Source organism: Anoplopoma fimbria, chromosome 20 (assembly GCF_027596085.1).
Source record: "Anoplopoma fimbria isolate UVic2021 breed Golden Eagle Sablefish chromosome 20, Afim_UVic_2022, whole genome shotgun sequence".
Taxonomy (NCBI): domain Eukaryota; kingdom Metazoa; phylum Chordata; class Actinopteri; order Perciformes; family Anoplopomatidae; genus Anoplopoma; species Anoplopoma fimbria.
Window position 1 is genome coordinate 15,624,609 of NC_072468.1, and position 20,142 is coordinate 15,644,750.

Here is a 20,142-nt window from a genome sequence, read left to right on the forward strand (position 1 = left end):
TGCTGAAACATTCAAAGCATTTTGATATGAAAACATTTTTAATGGGTCATTCAGTTCAAATTAAGCTAACTTCATTTTTATGAGACCAACAACTGCATCATGGTGCAATACCATTGAGGCCACTATAACTATTTTAGGATGGGTGACACAGATCACATTTTTTTTTTTTGGTACCAAATTAAGTAATTAACTTGGTGTAAGACAAAATACGCAACATTTTCATTGACAAAGCATAAAACCTACATTTTGAATGTGTACTTTTGCTCCAGAAACAGTGCAACCTGCAACATTAGTTAGTTGGTCGGTTATTCCAACACATTACTACAGAGTGACAATTGAGTGACAATTGCTATGGATATTCATCATCCTCAAAGGATAACTCTGGTGATCCCCTGACCTTTCATTGAAAAAGTCTTGTTTACCAATGCTACACAACATGAAAAAAGGTAACACCACTACTAGGCCAAATGCTAAGTTGTAGGCCTACTGCAAATTTCCCTGCTGCGGGACTAATACAGGATTATCTTATCTTATCTTACCAAGGAATTCTATGAAGTTTAGTATGCACATTTATGCTCTTCAGAGTATGAACCATTTCCAATTTGGATAGCATTTCTGTAGACCCCCCAACCTTTGGACATTTTTCAGCTTTAGCCTCACTAAAGTCTTCTGAGAACAGCAACAGCACTAAAATATTGTTCATTCTGTCCAACACTTTAATATTATGCGATATAAAGCACATCAGGTAGCAGGGCTTTAATATATGGGCAGAAACAATACTGTCCTGAGCATTGCTGAGATCTGGGCAATGCATTTCTTGTTTCTTAACAGTAAAACTCTCCACGTCAATCCCACTCATTGAACAGCAGAGTGTCGGCGGTGCTGTGAGGGTGCTGTGAGGATGCTGTGAGTATGCTGGGAGATGCTCTGATCTTCTCTCTTTCTCCGTGAACGTGCGCACGCCTGCCGGTGCAGAGATGCGCATGAGACGACACTCACACTCTTGCCATCAAGACACAGAGAAGATCTACCTCTCAGGCGGGATTTACAGGCTGGTCAGACCTGAATAAACCAGGTCTGCTCGGATTTAACTGCACTGAGGTAAGAGTGTGTCTATGTGTGTGTGTGTGTGTGTGTGTGTGTGTGTGTGTGTGTGTGTGTGTGTGATGAGAGAGAGAGAGAGAGAGAGAGAGAGAGAGAGAGAGAGAGAGAGAGAGAGAGAGAGAGAGGTTGGCTTATTATCTCATGAAAGAGCCCGGACAGTTCCTCCCACCGGTGTCTGTCTATTTATACAAACGCAGCCGTGGGTCGTGATAACAGGACGCGGCTGGGACTTAGAGAGATACATCACAACGCGGTAAGAGATCACGTTCTTGGTCGAGTATTGCGGATGCCCGTGAATGTGCGTTTGACCTAAATTATGCAATGATGGTAACATTGCCGCTTATCGCATGTGCTCCTTGTGCCTTAGTGGATGCAGGCTGCAAGGACCGCTGCTCGGAGTCAGGAGTATGTAGTGGGAGGTTTTAACCCATAAGGGTGATGTGGATGACGCTGTAACAGACTGCCACATCATCCAGTTTATCCAGTGGCTAGTACTGCAACAACAACCACACACAGGTCTATTGTATAAAAAAAAAAAAAAAAAAAAAAAAAAAAAAAAAATATATATATATATATATATATATATATACACACACACACACACACACACACACACACACACACACACACACACACACACACAATATCGAGCTGGTTTGAAGTTTTGTAACTGACCTGCAGGCTGCTCCATGCAAATTAGCACAAGTTGCAAAGATGAGGCTGTAGCTGTAGGCCTGCGAATATCAAATGCACCTTTTCAAACAAATCCTGTACTTAATTGAGAAAAGAGTAGACCTGATTGAAAGGCACTGATATTTTCAAAGACAGTTTCCAAATTAACGACACAAGGGCTTTTCATTTTCCATGGACAACACTAAACGTCAAAATGTAGCAGTTAGTATAATTTGTTTTCCTTATACAAGGCGAGCCAACATTACTCCAGACTATGTTCTAGAAAAGTTTAGTCTGTCCTCTCCACACATGCTGCAAAATGAGCAAATGTAGGCTCATGAAAGGGCAGGAAGCCAACAAACCAAAATACTAGCAACAACAATGAAGTTCTATTAATCTCACATTTTAGCATTGGATGTACTGTGGTTTCCTCTCAAGCTGCTCGGATGATATGCATTAAAACTGTGTATTACATTGGTATTCAAAAACAGCATCATCAAATGTAAAAGAAAAGGAAAAAAACACATAAAGTACAAAGATTTATTCTCAATAAGTACTACTTCATATCTAAAAAATATGAAATGTTATTGTGAAACAACATGGTGCTTCAAAAGTATAAACAGTTAACAATGCATCATGCATTATTATCATCTGTCAAAGGCACTTGATCCATCAGTAACTGATGTACAGAGTAACAATCCAGCTCTGAATGATAGAGGAGCGCTGCATGTTCAGGGAACTGAATAACAACATAAACAAACACTACATAGTGCTGTGTGAATACACAATTTTGTTCCATTTGTTGATTAATACAAAATATACCATTGAAAGCTCCCACAGCCAGTAATTGGACATTTAAGTTGGAATTGTTTTATGGTACATATTTTCCCTTACTGTTTATTTGTGGATCTATTGGTGGGTCTAATTTCAAATAAAAATAAATGACTGTGGATTAGATGGGATCTCCTGAAATCCACTTACAGTTAGAGAATCTTATTTTGGTACACACTGATTTAAAGGTGTGCAGAGTTAAAACTGAAGCAAAAATAACTGTTATGCCTGTAAACACTGTGGGGTTTGTCGAATTGACCAGTGGCATGGAAATACCAGTATCAGCCTGCCAACTGGGGGCACAACATTCTCCATACAGGTCAGGCCATGTGTGGAATCCCAGTGCTTTGAATGAAAGGGGTAAACAAGCCAACGGCCAAAGACAACAGTTTACAGACAGGCCAAAGACAACAGTTTACAGACAGGTCAGGGAGGGAGGGAGGGAGGGAGGGGTTCATGTGAAATGAGGCGGATTGTATTGGTAGCAGGGAGACATAGGAGTTTTAAGGGAAATGAGTCAGAGTTTTGGAACGTAAGACAAAGGCGGTGTGGGCAGTGTTTTGGTTAGTATGAGCTATGAAACTGGGGCAAGTGGGCACTGTTTGCTGGGGAAGGTGGGTAATGTTTTGGCGGGATTGTCTGTGAGTGTTTGTGTGCTAGTGTGGAATGGGTATGAGAGGAGGAGGAGATCTGTCACCATGCCAGGACCACATTCTCACCCTGCTGCTGTTGAAAGGGGCGGTAAAGACATAAACAGGCCCAGTGGGATTAGGGCCCACTCGGAGGAGTGATCAGGGGGGATTTGCTGCCCGGCGGGCACACAATGGCACTGTCGCGTAACACACAAACACACACTACACATGCTCAATGGCAACGTTTCACAACGGACCCAAGCCTACATAAATCTGATTAGAACTCCCCTTTGTTTGGGAAGCGGCACCAGGGTTTTACAGCGGCTAGCCTCGCCGCAGGCCATGTTTGATAGGACAGGGGGTGTGTGGACGTTGGCGGGACAGCAAAGAGAAAAGCAGGGGCCACGTTGTGTTGTGGCGGGGTGTTTCCACGTGTGTGAAGCCCCAGACAGGGAGGGTCGTGACTGGTTGTGAAAGCACAACAACAGGATGAATAACGGTTTTTTTCTCGTGTTTTGTGTGAGAGTCAGCTGATGATGGTGGATGGAGACAGGATCTAAGCTAACATGAGACAACAACAACATTGGCAGACACAAAGACAGCAAGCCGGTTTGAACATGTTCAAAGCACAAACGGGCCTCTGCTTATAGTAGAGTATCAAATAGACGGCCACAGAAATGTCTGGAACTTTCTTCTAATTTCTATCATTCCTCCTCAGTGCCGGCTCTGGCCCAGGCTGCAGCCATGCCTCTTCTGGAAGAGAGCGCTCTGCCACAAGAGCACCCACCCACTGTCCCTGTGGTTATCATAGGTAAAAAAAAAAATGTTTTGTTGTTATTCCAGCTTGGCCCAAATCCTGCACACATAAAGCATTAAAAGCATTAAAAGCATTAAAAGCATCTAACTTGTGTCACTTAATGCTGTGGGCTCCTTTGTGATGCTAATCCACCATTTCCCAAACCTGGATCTGTTTTCAGGGAACGGACCATCAGGCATTTGTTTGTCCTACCTGCTGAGTGGACACAAGCCCTATCTAGACACAGCAACTGTCCACCCAAACCCAATACTATACAGGAAACTGCAGGAGAACAAACACCTATCTATCACTGAACAGGTAAAAACACTCATGAATTCATTGAACATGTACACATGAACACAGTGACTCAGGTGTGTAATCATAATGACTCGATTTTTTGCAGGATCTGGAATATTTGAGTGAAGGTCTTGAGGGGAGGTCAAGGAACCCTGTGGCTGTGCTGTTTGACACACTTCTGCACCCCAATGCTGACTTTGGCTACGAGTTCCCCCCTGTCCTTCAGTGGAGGAGGGACAAGCAGCAACACATCCCACATCTGGTGTTGGGGAGGGCAACGCCTGGAGGTGCTTGGCATGTAAGATACAAAGTTGAATCTGCTGCATACTTGTAACTATCCATTTTTTTCTATCAATCATCATGTTGTCTGACATTCTGCATTCTCATTTCTTTTCTTTTCCTCAGGCAATGGAGGGCTCAATGCTAACTATTAGTCTTGGCATCTGGATGGAGCTTCCTGGGGTTAACTACAGGGACTTGACCAACGGGAAACGCAGGTACTGTGGGAGGTTGACAGCAAAGACACGGCTAAAGTCTCAGTTTGATTCTCTGCTACCACTTTCCTCATCATCTATCTGTTCTCTCTAGGGATGTCACCAGTGACAGAGCCACCCCAGAGGAGATCTCATCCTATTACCGTAACTATGTGAAGCTAAAGGGCCTTCAAAAGAATTTTGTTGACAACACCTACGTGACCTCAGTCCAAAAGCTCTGCCGGGGGCACGAGGGTGAAGGTCTGGAAAATAGGCACAGTGATCAAGGAGATGGAGGGGTGGAAGATGGTGGGAATGAAAGCTTTGAGGGAAATGGAGTTGAGTGTCTTAATAATGGAGGAGGGGGGGCTGTCTGGGAAGTAAGGGGATACCAGCAGGTGCAGAACGACACTCATGTGCCCTTCTCTTTGTTTGCTGAGAATGTAGTACTGTCCACTGGTGCGTCCGATTCGCCAGTTCGATTAGGCGCAGAGGGGGAGGACCTACCATTCGTATTCCACAGCATCTCAGACCTGGGTTTTGCCATAAGCCAGAGAAAACTGGATAAGAACTCTGATCCAGTTTTAATTGTAGGTGCAGGTTTAAGTGCTGCAGATGCAGTTCTGTGCGCTTGTAACAGCAACATCAGAGTGCTGCATGTCTTTCGTAAGAGCGTAAACGACTCAGACCTCATCTTCAAACAGCTGCCCAAGACCCTGTACCCAGAGTACCACAAAGTCTACAACATGATGTGCTCTCAGACCTACACAAACGTGGCTCCCTCCTCTGCTTCAAACAGAGCCCAGGCAGTAAGTATCGCCTCTTCAGTGTGTGCCAAGATGTGCCCAAAGCCCCAACTTGCTGCAGGTAACATGGATGGTAATGCTGCTGTCAGCCTGTTTCCTGACTACACAAGTTTCCCTGAACACTGCTTGGTGTCCTTCCAGTCAGACATGAAGTGTTTGCTGCAGGGGAACAACTCCCTCAAGGCATTCAAGATCTCCATGGCCTTAGTGCTGATCGGGACAAACCCAAACTTGTTTTTCTTGAAGGGCCAGGGCCAGTACCTCGGTCAGGATCCAACAAAACCTATCTCCTGCACGCAGAACCCCATTGACATTCACCCCTACACTTTTGAGTGTACCAAGGAGCCAGGCCTGTTTGCCATGGGCCCGTTGGTTGGGGACAACTTTGTTCGCTTTTTGAAGGGTGGCGCTTTAGGCATCGCCTCGTGTCTGCTGAAGAGACTCAAGAAGAAAGGGAAGCTCTACAGCATTGGAGGGAATAACTTAATTTGAAAACATGTTGGAATAAAGAGCAATACACGTAGGTCGTAGGGCACAGATTTCAAGTACTCTTACTAACTAATGTAAAAGTTGAAGGGGAAAACTACATTTTAATGTTTTAATCATTTAGGCAGTGTTTTCTCTCATCAAAGCCTAGGCATTGTTACAACTCTCTGAGACCAAAAAGAATTTGTGGAATTACACAAAAGACAGCTTTCAAGAGTCTTGTCTTACTTCATAAGAAGTCACCAAAAGTCCAAGCTACCATGTGCCAATGTTTTTTAGTCAATCTGTAACCTCATAACGGAATGGGACCTTATTTTCATCAGGGTTATTTATTCGTTCACCATGTGTCTTTCAATCCATTTACTAAGCAGTTAAAAGTAGAGGCCATTGTGCTTATTCTCCATGCAACTTAACTCCAAGACAACCTTGAGTGGTGAGTAATGGCAATAGTGGATGCACACTATTTTTCTCAGAATGTGTTACCCAACAAGTTCATGGCTAAGCAATCTAAATGTTCCTGATTATTCTGAGCCTACCATTTTTTTTAACTTTTAACAGAGGATTCTTTGTTTAGCTGCCATAGCTGGTAGTTGAAGCCATATACCTTAAAAAGTTATAAAAAAGTCTAATACATCTGAACTGTTGCTTTGGTTATAGTGCTACTGAAAAGCTTTCTATGCAAATAATTTTACTTGCAAATCTGAATGTATTTTTGGACGCCCCCAATTCTACTTTTTGGATTCAAGTATCCTGGCAAAAGATATGATCATTAAAGGATCACTCTGGTGTTTTACTTTTTTCTTATTTTATTTATCTCCATACATTATGAACATCTTCAGATGGTACTCCGTTGAACAATGAAAATCCTGGCTTTAATTCAAAGTTTTCTTTAGTTTTACATTCAGAACAAAAGCAAATTTTGTGCCACAACAGACAACTAAATGCACATCGACCTTTTCACCGATGGCAATGCTTGCTTTTTTTAAATTTTCCCATTTGGCAGCCAACTTTAAATTCTGAGACATGCAAACTTCTCATCAAATGAACATATGCTTTTAATTCTCCATAACTCCATAATAATACATTTAGAAAAAATAAAGATGGCATTGTGTTTACTGAGAGGGTTCTTAAAAGAAACAGGAAACCCCAGTGTGGTACTTTAAATTAACAATTGACAATTAGATCAATTACAACATATTCTCTTCATATTCAACACAAATTCTTGCCTTCACAATCCATTTATCTAAACCCGCAATGTACACATTTTTACGTCATCTTGATTTTGCCCTGTAGTGGCAGCTCATCTAAATCTAAACCAATATAGATGCACATGTAGAGAACAGGCTTTTTACAATCATAACATCTTAATTATTTACTTTTTATAGTTTTAGCAAACCAAATCTTAACATCCTCTATGTATTTTTATGATAACGTGTCATTATTTAGCATTATTGTAGCTTTTCCCATGAAGGCTAACAGCTAAACTCAATCTATCAACTATTCAATCTACCTGTGTGCATGACTGGGCAATATGTCAATTAGTTATTGTCCATCACTGTAGTAATATCATGTTTCTCTTAATATTGCGAAACATGGTACACAACTTTATTTACGTAACACTACATAGAAATTGCAAGCCAAACTTCTCCCATAACTATTTATGAGATACACCAACGCGTTTGATTACCCAAATCACATCATCAAAATGAGAAGGAGATATTTTTCTTTTTCATAATGCCCAACTCTACTTCCATTTTTAAGTACGGCTTCACAACACACAGTCAATATTGTTTGATCAAGTGTCAAATAATGGTTTTGACAGGTTGTGAGCAGAGATAGTAGCAATCTCTTCTTCCTTTCAGTCATTTAAACACTGTCTGCAAGAGTGTGATGTAGTATGCATAGTATGTTTGTGTGCTGCTCATTGCACAACTCATGGTTTGTTTATAGTGACATGAAACTATGAATTTATTTCTTGAATGCAATATGGTACTCAGAGTTACTGGTGTGTGGGTTTGAGGGGGGGGTTAATGTATTTCTAAAGTAACTAGTTACTGTAGTCACATTACTTTTTCCACTAACTAAGTTAGGAGTTTATCACATTACTGAATCCGTTTGGTAATCATAACAGTTAACTAGTAAAAATGTTGTTTCTCGTGTTAAATATTACATTTTAGCTGAATTATTCATTGATGCTTTTTCACTGACTTCTGAGTATTGTTTTGATATGAATATTAAATATATGCATGCAGGCATGAAATATTGCCTAGCAGCAGCTGCTGTGAGCAAAAGCCAGAAAAGTGCTAAGACAGACGTGAGGAAAAGTACGTCTAAGTGATGCAGCGACTGGGTGACTCAGAAGTGGAGAAAACTCTTTAAGTTAAATAATTATTACTGCTTTGAATTTACTTAAAGGAACATTTTAAATATGATCAAGGTTGGACACTTCTGTCCCCAACTTTGAACTCAAAGAGCAATCTGCTTGCTTTTTGAAGCACCAACAGGTTTATTGTGTGTCCATCCACATTCGGAACATTTTAGTAGAGATTTTTATGGATTTTAGAAAGCAACTTACAAGTACTGGGTAGAAAATTTGCCTTACTCATTTAGTAATAAGCGAAATAATCGCATGGCAATTTAGAGAGAATAATTGTCTAAAAAGGCCAATCTGCTTCCTTTTGACACTCTGCTGCCAATTTTGTTACGGCACAATTCATGCCGACTGCTGAGTCCAATCTCAACTCTTACGCAGCACTTGCCTTGAATATGAAGAGATAGTCGGGCTTCAACTCTCCGCACAGAATGGTCCATAAATGTCTTGGCATGACGACGACTTATCTGAACAGTTTCAGATCTGTAAAAGTGCCTGTAGGCTCATCGGAGATTGTTTAGGAAGCACCAACTGGAATCCCTCTTAGGTTTCTAGTTCAGCTAAAACCAGGGAACACATTTGGTCTTGACTTCTAAAACAATGGAAAAGCTGCTTTCAGCATGTAGCGTTTTAATGCTCTCTTGTACAACTGAAGAGTTTTTAATGTTTTGTATGGCGCATTTTTTATTATTGACGAATAAAACCTTGAGAAAAATCTTTGAACATGAGACTGTTTTGTTACATTGTTTGCTGTCAGTGGCTTCGTCACTTACATTCATAGATAGAAAGAACAGGAAGAATGGGAATACAAAACAATGAAAAATATTTCTGATTATTTAAGCAGTTATGAAGCAGTTATAGTTGAAACACAGATATCAGGAGTTTTCTATCAAAGTCTTTTTTGTACTTTGATTATTGAGTTTGACATACTTCCTGTGCCTTTTAAATTAATTCCCTGTGTAGGACGTTGAGATGAAGCATTTCATCTTCTCCTGGTTAGTTTGGTGGGGTTGTACCTAAAGACAAACACAGAAAATATTTTATCTCATAGGTCCGTCCATGTCACGATGGGCTTTTAACATTCATCATGGGTCATTCCTCAATGTCCTTAGAGGCATTTTGAACAAACCATAAAAACAGCCCAAATTAAGCGCTGTAAAACGAGGACAGTGTTTGAACAGCTTAAAGCAAACAGGCTTCCTATAAACCACGTCTGGAAACTTCGTTCAGACCTACCAAAAAAATTGCGGATTGTTTTCTTAGCAGCAGAGTCTGTTCCCCGGATACGCATGACTGACTGAGCATGAATCAGTGATCAAACAGCTCAGCCTCGACACACACACGCAAAATCAATCTCAGACTCAGTCTCTTTTCTGCTTAGTCAAAGAAAACACGGCAGCGCCAGCAGCAGCGCCAACTTACATCACCTCTGTTACCCTGGCAACCGCTGTGACGAAAGAAATTCTAAGTTCTGATTGGTTAAACTGAAGCTACACTGGCCCCATATACATAATTCTCAATTAATTATATAATGTCTGCATCTGATTATAATGACGGAGGCTTTAGCATATTTACTGGAACCAAGCACGTCTACTACAAGAGACAATGTGTAATTTTATTTTTATTGTATTTTTATGTTTATTTCATTTATTTAATTTACATTTTTATGTCCAAGAGAAACAAACCACTTGGTAAACAGAAAATATTGTAGTTCTTTCTAGAGAACCTGTACCTGTCTGGCCAAACAATAAACAATAAACACAAGAAGGGGATATTATACTAAAGATTAACTATGATAACATTAACTAAGGCCTTTTTGGAAAATTGTATAGAGGATTATTTTCTATCTTTGACTACAGAACATTGGATTGTTGGTGTAGGAGGTGAAAATAGGACTTTCAATTATTTAAATTAATACGTTATTTTTCACATTACTTTCTATATACAACCTTTCGACTGCTGTGTTTTCTCTGTAAATATTTTGGATGGGGTTCAACATATCAACCTCCCCTATACTACATGAGTAAATCATGCCAACGGTTGCCTATTTTTCAAGACACAGGTAACAAAAAAAGTAGCTAAAGCAGCAGGAAGGTCCAAAATCATTACTAATGGTCAATAAAATCATACATAATCAAACATAAAAGAATGAGCCACTGTTTTACTTGTCAATGTCAGTTCACTGACAAAAGAGAGGTAAGATGAAATGGTTTGGCTTTTCTTCACATACTAGATTTAGGGGGGGTAAAGTAAAGGGGGGAACAAAGTCACTACACATCTTACAGAACATGAATATCAGTTTCTCACCTAAAGAGGTCATCTCCAGCACTCTCGTCCCGTCTGCTCTGACGCTGCTCCTGAAACAAACACAGGTTTAATCATGAAGGAAAGGCTCAGACGGATCACAGACAGATAAGAGAGTCAGAGAGACAATAGTACCTCCACTGCATCTTTCAGCCATTCATCAAGATCAGAGTTTTTGCCCCTGCTGTGAACCAGTAGATCAGATCCTCCGATGATGTGGGGTTCGGCCTCTACACCTGGCACAGGGATCTGTCACATACACACAAGCACATTTATATGAAAAAATATACATTATTCTGTACATAATGCAAACTTAATTGGAATTTCTTTCTGCTTTGGATCATACTGTATGCATTCCATCATTGGAGACAATGGGATACAAGATCATTTCTTAAAGGATATATATGCAAAATTCCAAAAATTCCAAAAAATTCCAAAATTCCAAAAACATCACTCACTCTTTTAATTAATTTAAAAAGAGGAAAATAGAGCCCCCATTGACAGGTATTGATTTTTGGGTATTCATTTGGTTGCAATCTCAAACCTCACCGCTAGATGTCACAAAGTCCTACACACTTCTCCTTTTATCTGTTGTGTTAGTTGCATTGTAATTAATCAGACCTTCCGGAAGCATTTGAAGTTCTTTGCGTAGCCGTTGTTCTGCATCCTCTGTGGTTTGGTTTTGGGAGGGGCGGTCAGAGTGAGAGATCTAAACTCCACTAACACCAGCTTTTTAGGAATATCTTCATCAATATTTGACACCTGCAAAACATCACAATAATAAGTCACTTTTGTCTGATGGACAGTTAAAATTCTTTGTTTCAATGAATGATGTAGAATATGTAAGAAACAACTAAAGGCAACTAAAGTGATTTCAGATTTTACAAAAATAACATGGTGTCCAGGCAGGTCAGACAGTATCTCCTGTGAATCCTGAATGGTTCTACATTTTGTGTAGCTGACAAACACTGGATCCTTGAGGCAAAACCAATCAGATTATTGAAGAGATAAAGAATAGGATAATATAATCATACAATTTTTTTTTAAATAACATAAATAAACATTTTTTGATAAGGATCTTTTGAATTAGGTTATTATTTGGATATAGATAACATTGCATATGGGAGGTTTAAGTCTCAAGACAGCACAATAAATACATCGTTTAGCTTATAATCCTTGGGTGCCAGTAAACGCTGAAAATTGAGTTGATGCTCTGAGACTGAAGCTGGAGCCACATCAAAATGTCTGAGGTAACATCTAACACTTTTGGCTTGCAACCATAGGAAATAGTGCATTTACTGACTTTGATGTGTCAAATGATTCCTATCTGTCCTAAGCTTCGAATCATTGTAAACAGGAAGGCAAACTTTAAAAAATAAATATTTGGAGTGAATAAAGCTTCTAGTTACAACTAGAAAACGTAGCATATTCAAAAGGAGGAAGCGAGAGCAAACTGTAATTGTTAGAGCTTTTTAACAGAACTTACTTGGACCTCTTGTTTAATTGAAACCGGTTCCAGAAGGGTCTTAGTCTCTTCTTTAGGCTGGCAAATATCTACTTGGAGTAGCTCTAAATCCTGCGGGAATAAAAGGGTGAAAAATGTCTGTTAATAGTGAAAACCGAAAGTGAAGCAATCACGTATGCTGAGTCAGTTTAAGTTTTAATTGTATTTTCCTTTGAATTACTGGATGAATAAAAGAACACTGTCAGTAAATCCTCACCTCAATGAAAGACGGCCCCTCATCTTCAAAAGGCTCTATGTCTTTACTGGTACTGGCAGATGGACGTGTGCTGGACTCATTCTTAGTTGTCTTGTATTCTGGAGGATGAACCTGCCCTGTCTTGATGGTGACGACATGCTGGTCAGATTTGTGCTTCTTCTCTTTTTCCAGGCCCACCTGTGGCCTCTGGTTCTTAACATTTTCTTCTAGGTGGACCCGTTGCCTCTTGCTTGATGTCGAAGCCTCCACAGTGTTTAAACTTTGTGTCTGTTCAGTTGAACTGAGCGTTGATAGCTGTGCTTGCTGGCCTTGATTCCCTGACGGTTGCTCATCAAAGAAGTCCATTTCCTCAGACATAAGAGACTCTAGTTCATCCATTTGTATCTCTTCTTCCATCTCCTTCCTCTTTCTACTACGTGGCTCCTCCTGGACAGCGTGGGAGACCCTGTCTGACTGAGCCTCTGACCGTCCTACAAACAGATCAACTGCTGACCCATGTGAAGTTTTGGATATTGCCACAGGGGCTCGGTCTGAACGTGAGGATGTTTCTTTAGACGTGGATGAAGTGTTTGGTGTCTGTATGCTGATGGATGATTCCAGTGCAGGCCGTTTTGGCTCTGACATGACAGAGAAGAGCTCTTCCTCCAAAGGCCTTGATGACAGGAAGACAAAGAGAAGGATAAGATAAGACTTTCATCTTATACTGTTGCCACTCAAAAGTGAATCAGCTCAGTTAGTTCATTCTTACAAACAAAAGTCCTTTACCTACTTTAAAAAGCAGATGTTTACCTTTTCTTGTTGACAGTTTGGAAGAATGTGGTCAGAGTTGATTGTTTCTGTGGGGAAGCTTGTGCAGGGATTTTTTGTTTCTGAGGAGATTGCTTGTGTTGAAATGTCTTCATGCCACCATTGCCCCTGGGAAGGGCTGGCTCGGACCTAATGCCACTACTGCCTGCACCTGAAACTGCAAAAAACATTGATTTATTGGTTACAGCATTACAGGCATTAAGCTAATGTTCCTATCATGAATGCATTCAAGCGATAGTTTGCTCACTTGCTGAGAGGTTGATGAGATGAATGAAACTACTCTCCCATCTGTCACCAATGTCTGCATTGCACTAGCTTAGCTTAGCATAATGACTGGAAACAGCTAGCCCGGCTCTTACCAAAAGAAACGCAATCCACCTAGCAGCACTTCTTAGGCTCACTGAATAACTTGTTGTATGTCAGAAGTTACTGAATAGATATATTTCACACAATATCTGACATATAGAGCCAAATTGTAGGGATTGCACCAATCCTATACATCATGTAATAGCACAACAAACTATTGATTTGAAATCTATTAGAGCCTAAGTATATCGTTGAAAAAGAGAGAGGAACTCTGAACTGTGTCTGTTTTTCAAGTGCCATTTTTTTAAACAATTACAATTAAGAAGAAATGATGTGTAGGACACAGTTAATCTTCATGTTATGTTACACATACAAATCCAATCAGTTTCACACATATTTCAAATGAGAAACAGTGAACTAGCATTGGATTGGTATCTGTACTTCTCAAGACTTCAGATATCAAGAGATAAAAAGAGAGATCGGTGCATCCACCTGTTTGTTGGGACTCAGGCTTCTTCCTCTGGGAGTCTGTGTTCCCTACAGTGTTGAATGAGGAGCTCATTGTATCGGCCACAATGCTCTGAGTGGTCGTCTTCTTAGCAACGGGTCTGGATCCACGGAGCTGACTGCTGTTCTGGTTTTGCTTCCTCTCAGGAGTCTCCCCGACCGCCATCACCCCTGTACCTTCACAAAGCTCTATCCTGATAAACAAGTAAAATTACACATGTCAGAAAGGCTTCCTATTCAAAAATGAAAAGTTTAGGTGTAAGTTAAACTTTAACACAAAATAGATGTGTGTCTGAACTGTGCTTGTCAGTACCCTTGTGATGGCTCCGTGTTAACTGCATAAGCTGTGATGTTCTGAGATGCTGCAGGTAACACAGTCTCATCCACCGCCACGCTCTGCGACAGCGAAGCACTCGGGATTCTGGGTTCCACTTTTGGTGCTGAATCTAAAACATAAACAAAGATAAAAACATATCAAAGATTATAAATTAAAAAAATATCATAAAAATGAACTGAAAAATAAAACGCAGCTTTTCTGTCTGGTGAACTACCTGAGTCTGGTGTTGGACTGGATGGATTGCAGTACTTTTCACAGGAAGCATAGATGGCAGCCAAACCAATTTCTGACTCTGTGATGACTCTGAGGCCTTTTCTGTGTCAGCGGAAAAAAAGACAAATGCCAGCGAGACAGTTTTAAAGTGTTAACAAATCGTCTCTTTGACAAATAAATCACCAAAAAACCTCTTAAGTGATTTTCTGCAGGAGTTTGTGCAAACCTTTGAACAATGTTCTTCACAGAGTTTCCCCACTCTGTGGTAGAGGGAGGAAGCAGAGCTTGGGAGCTGCCTGTCATAACATTGACCACACAGCTGCGTGGAGACTCCAGCAGGTCCCGGGGCAAAGAGCCCTCCTCAAGCAGCTGGCTCTTGCCACCTCCAAAATTCACCGCTGTACTCAGGCGCTTGAGCTGCAAACAACATAAAAAGATCAGGGATTACAAAACCATGATTGTTTATCAGAACAGCAGATCAAAGACAAAGAAGAGACTGTGTGTCTTCTGACAACTATTTTATTTGATATTTCCCCTCATGTCAGTCTAATTGAGGGCCAAAGCCTTTGAGTCGTCCATAAATATTTTAGTTATTGTAAAAGCATTCCAGAGGATATCTATAATGCTGTTGTACTCATGTACATTTGCAGCTTCAAGCTAGGAAAATGTAGAAACGTTGAATCATAATGGGATAAGTGTAACTACAATTTACATTTCAGCTGGCTTTTTTTAACAGGAATGAAAACGACTTACAGCTAGCAGAGATTGCTATCCTGGAGATAATAATAATAATAATAATAATAATAATAATAATAATTATTATTATTATTATAACTATTATATTCCACAGCTGCAAGCATTAACACCAGTAAAATGCTTAAATTATTAGTCAATTAATTCACCTATTTAAATTGCAACAGATTTGTTTATTACGGTTTAAAAAAGGCAAAAAACTGTCTGCTTTCCTTCATATTAAAAATAAACTTATTTGCTTGCAATGGACATTATTAGACAATAAATGGTGAGGTAGATACATTTGGAATTTATGAAAGTAACATTGATTCTACATTTTAAAAACTAAATAACTAATGTAGATAATATCTTATCAATAGTGTAAAACAACAACTAGTTGCAGCTCTTGTAAAACCTGTGATCTCCACTGGAGCAGTCAGTCTCAGAGGATCACAGGGCTGCAGACTGCCTGGCAACTGATGTTCAGCTGATAAACAAGACGCTGACACGATCATGTGCCTTTCCATTATTTCTGAGGCAACTGACAGAAAAACAAGCAGGGTGATGGGCAATTATACGGCCTGTCCCAGTGCCTATTTCTATAACTCTTGTGTGTTCTGTCATCCTTTACTGACTGAGGGTGTTAACTGCAATTGAACTGAACTTGAATCCCTGCTCATCTTTGGCCTTGTGGTCTGCAGAGCATGAAAACAATATTAGGTCATCACAAACAAAGAAGTAGACATACTTGTTTGGCATTGAGAAATATGAATGTCTTTCCACTGAAAAGCTGTTTGCGAAATGGAATCGCTCCAAGGTTAACATCCTCTGTACTCAAGCTGGGCTCATCAATCTCAGGGGTGAACCTTAAGAACAATGTACAGCACTTAGCAAGAGAATGTTTGATTCAATGTGATGTTCAGTTCATTCTCAGTATTAATGTGAATAAATAAGGATGGATTGTTTTGTACCTCTCAGCTTTAGGGGGGGGTAGTTTTTGCTGAGCAGCTCTGCTGAGCTCTGTGAAGAACTCTGGCTTCACAATCGGACGACAGCACAGCAGAGCAGAAATAGTCTAAAAAAGAAAAGAGGAAGCCCATTAAACACATATTCAGAGATAAACACATCATATTTAACCACCTAATGAGACTACAAAAGTCTGTTTGTGACCTTGATGGTGACTTTAGCAGAAGGCATGACCAGGTGGGTGCAATCCTGAGTCCAGGTGTTGACCAGCTTCCCCCCCAAAGCCAACAGGGCCTGAGAGAGCAACGCCTTGCCATCAGTGTCCAAACATGAGGAACACACCACTGGCTTCTGATGGTCCACACTGAGATGAAGGAGTAATGATGAAGGAGGAGCAACAAGAAATTCATACGTGTTATTAGTTACATGAAACATTTTCTGAGTTTGGGAGAAATAAAACTAGGTGGGACATGTGAGTGAAATTAAAACTTAAAGATGATGCCAGACTTAGTGACCGTGGTTCTGCGATGTAAAACATAACTAACCAGGTCTTGTTTCAGTAACTTACCTGAATTTGCTGTGAAATACCCCAAATGTTACATTGTCTCCTGACTTTAGGTTCACTGGTGTGTTTTCTGTCAATTGCTGGCTGTTGACGAATGAACCATACTTGGAGGTGTCTTTTAAAGTCAGCGTCTAGGAATAGAATTCATAAGAGCAACTCGTGAAATTTTCCATCAGTCAGACGGACCATCCTACATCTTTCTGTTCAATTATTCATGTCTCAACGAGAAAACCATCCCTTTAAATAAGCCTAAAATGGAAATGTATCCCAGGCATGGAAAATCAATTAAACCTTAAGTGTAAGAAAAAGTGGAGAGGACTACAGACACATGCTGGATGAGGTGACATCCAGAATTAAAAATAAGAAATATTGATTCTTTTAAATATTAACAGATAGAGAATTACTTTTAGAAACTATTATAGTACATTAAGATTATAAACTGAAGAATCAAAGTGCAAAAAGTAAACAGAAGGACAGAAAAAAAGAGGATGGTGATGAATATGGATGAAAAGAAAAATCTTCTAGAGGGGTTGGTTTTAAAATGTAATGCATTAACAACAACAAGGTTAATGACCTCCTTCAGAGACAGAAGAAGTTGGATGCTGGAAGAATACACATTAACTTAAAAAAATAAATAGATTTTCACCAATGAAAAAAAAGTTGATTTTTTTATTTTAAGATTAAAAGAGATAAAGAGGTTTTATTATCATTTTAGTGATACAACGAAATTCCGTTTGGCAGCTCTCAGATTGTGTTTGTAACTGTAGACTGTGTTTAGTGTTTCAGTCCTGCTGGAATGAAGCCATAGCACCCCCTTCTGAGCATAAGTGCCTCAACACCAAATTAAATCATGTTGCTCATCAACTTGGTAAAATATTCGGTTTGGTTATATAGTCAAATTAATATCTTGATAATCCAGTAAAATATTCACACTAATATGAGACTACTATACAAACTGTATGCACTGTAACACTCATATCTGTAAACTAATCGTTATTGCACAGACCTACATAGTAATACAGTTTTACATTCTTAGCAGATAGATCAACAATAGAGAAGTGAATCTTGTTGCTGCATTGCTTTGAGCAATTTCTGTGGAAGTTTTACTTCTTTTTTTTCAGGGAAAACATTGTACTCTGGCTGGACACAACCTCTGTTAATGACTGTAAGATCATAACATTCAACTTTAGAGCCTAGGGGAGGGAATGTTTGATTCTCAAAAGATAATTTTAACTTTTAACCTGTCTGGAGGGTTTTCTAACTACAGAGGAGTGAAAAGACATTAACAAATCAAAGAAATGGCTTTACTTGAAAAGGTAAACCAACTTTTGTGTAACCAGTGTCACATTTCCAGGCATTCTGATTCAGTTGTATTTTTAATATTGTTTTACTGCTTTGCATAAGACATAAACTCATTAGGATTTTCTCTTTGATCTTGATATAACTTCAAGCTACAGGTACATGCAGTTTGCTCTATGTTTATATATTGTATATATTCATTTAACTGCCCAATTGATTGTGGTATTGCACATAATTATGAACATACAGTTTCACAAGTATTCAAATATGATGTGCTCAGTGAATTGTTTATGCTCAGCAGATGCTGTTGAACACATTAAGTCCTTTATATAATAAAATATATACTGTTTAACAATTCTTTCTCTCACCTGGTCAGTAGCAGTGAGATGAGCGTGAGCCCTGCTGATGGACTGGTCGTTGGGTAGGAGGATGTCACAGTTCTTGCGCCCTACCACATACTCTTTACTGGAGAGGAGATAGTGGGTCTCACCTGTGAGTGACAGGAGGCATGTTATGGACCTTCTAATGTAGAAATCACAACCAGAGAAACCCAACTGTGGTTCAAAAGAATACTAAATTTCGTACATGTGACTTTTTGTCATGGGTGTCAATCCTCATTGCATGAATCTGTTTCACTGTGCAATAGAGCAGGCCAATATTGACAAAATAAATACCACAAAATTGAGTTCAATAATGTGAGCTGGTAGAGCAGGTCGGCAAAGGTTGGTTGATAGAATCCAGTTCCTTTTAGAGCAAGACACTGAAGTCCAATTTGCTCTTGATGGTCTGCTTGCATGGCAATTCTGCAGGGGTGGCTTTGTTTGTATGTGAAGTCCATATCAGTGCAGTCAATTTTCAAAAATGTATTATCAAAACAAGAAGTAAAATGCAATGGAAAAAGATAAATTCTGTAAGTTTCAATATCAATTAATCTGCCAATTACAATTATTTAAGAGTCAAAGCTGACATCTTAAGTCAATCCAAAACCCTAAGATATTCAGTTTGCAATTGTAGAAGACCACCAAATCTTCACAGTGGAGATACTGCTATTATCTAATAAATATATGTTCTGCAGTGCATGCTTCATTATCTAGGATGAAGTTCATACATGTTATGTAAGTGAGTAAGTTTTACAAATGTGGAGACTGTATGACATGAACGTAAGTGACTTTGTGTTTTACTTTTACCTGTTCAGAGACAGCTGATATAAAATAACTTTAAGTTAAGGGAGACATGAGATGAAATAGTTCAGCTGTTGTACTTCCCGGTCAGAGGAGAGACAGTTACTCTCGTAAGCCCATGTGGGTTTGGCACCACTTGGTGCAGGAAACTCAGATAAACAACATTCAAACACCCCAATGGTATGTTTAGGCAACATTAAACTGCACATGAACTGTTATATTTGCCATATAACGAAAACTGATATATTGACTAGCTGATAACTGTACAATAAACACTTGAAATACCAAAGTCCATCACACCCACGCAATCCTGCCATTAACCCAATATGTATCTACTTATATTTCGATCAGTTAAGAACAGTTTATTTTTCTACCTTCAGTATAAGTTGTTTTTATCAAAACATTACACACTCAATAACACAGCTGACTTCACCTGCTACCTCACTTTATATGTTAAGCTAGCGCCAAAAATATAAATCAGGACAGAAAGATTTACCTCCAGGCTCCAGGGGTGTCAGTATCCACATTTTATTTCTTCTTGTTGCTTTTTAATGTATGCAAACCACTAAAATATCAGAGGTAAGGCACAATGTTTAAGTCAGGCAGTCCATTTACAACTTATCAACAAAGTGGACACACTCAGCGCTCTTCCGTGTGACGTAGAAACTCTGCGCCACTGCTCTCTTCAAAATAAAAGTATTAACTCTCACGCATCAAGGGTTAGGGAATCTATTAC

The 20,142-nt window shown here is 39.5% G+C and overlaps 2 protein-coding genes across 2 annotated transcripts; one reads left to right on the forward strand and one right to left on the reverse strand.

Annotated features, from left to right (window-relative positions):
* The first annotated feature begins 1,269 nt into the window (after window positions 1-1,269).
* Window positions 1,270-6,103, forward strand: osgin2 (oxidative stress induced growth inhibitor family member 2). Its single transcript, XM_054622217.1, has 6 exons — window positions 1,270-1,357; window positions 3,958-4,050; window positions 4,217-4,353; window positions 4,439-4,630; window positions 4,738-4,829; window positions 4,921-6,103. Exons 2-6 carry the CDS (start codon window positions 3,984-3,986, stop codon window positions 6,101-6,103), a joined length of 1,671 nt encoding a protein of 556 aa, XP_054478192.1. The 5' UTR covers window positions 1,270-1,357; window positions 3,958-3,983.
* Window positions 6,104-6,918: 815 nt separating this feature from the next.
* On the reverse strand, window positions 6,919-20,029 carry nbn (nibrin). The gene is made up of 17 exons (XM_054621435.1): window positions 19,903-20,029; window positions 18,594-18,715; window positions 16,930-17,057; window positions 16,566-16,725; window positions 16,367-16,470; window positions 16,144-16,261; window positions 14,890-15,080; window positions 14,665-14,765; window positions 14,427-14,559; window positions 14,099-14,307; window positions 13,283-13,457; window positions 12,494-13,145; window positions 12,259-12,348; window positions 11,394-11,534; window positions 10,908-11,021; window positions 10,776-10,825; window positions 6,919-9,484 (listed from the first exon to the last, which is right to left on the reverse strand). Exons 1-17 carry the CDS (start codon window positions 19,931-19,933, stop codon window positions 9,451-9,453), a joined length of 2,553 nt encoding a protein of 850 aa, XP_054477410.1. The 5' UTR covers window positions 19,934-20,029; the 3' UTR covers window positions 6,919-9,450.
* Window positions 20,030-20,142: the final 113 nt, after the last annotated feature.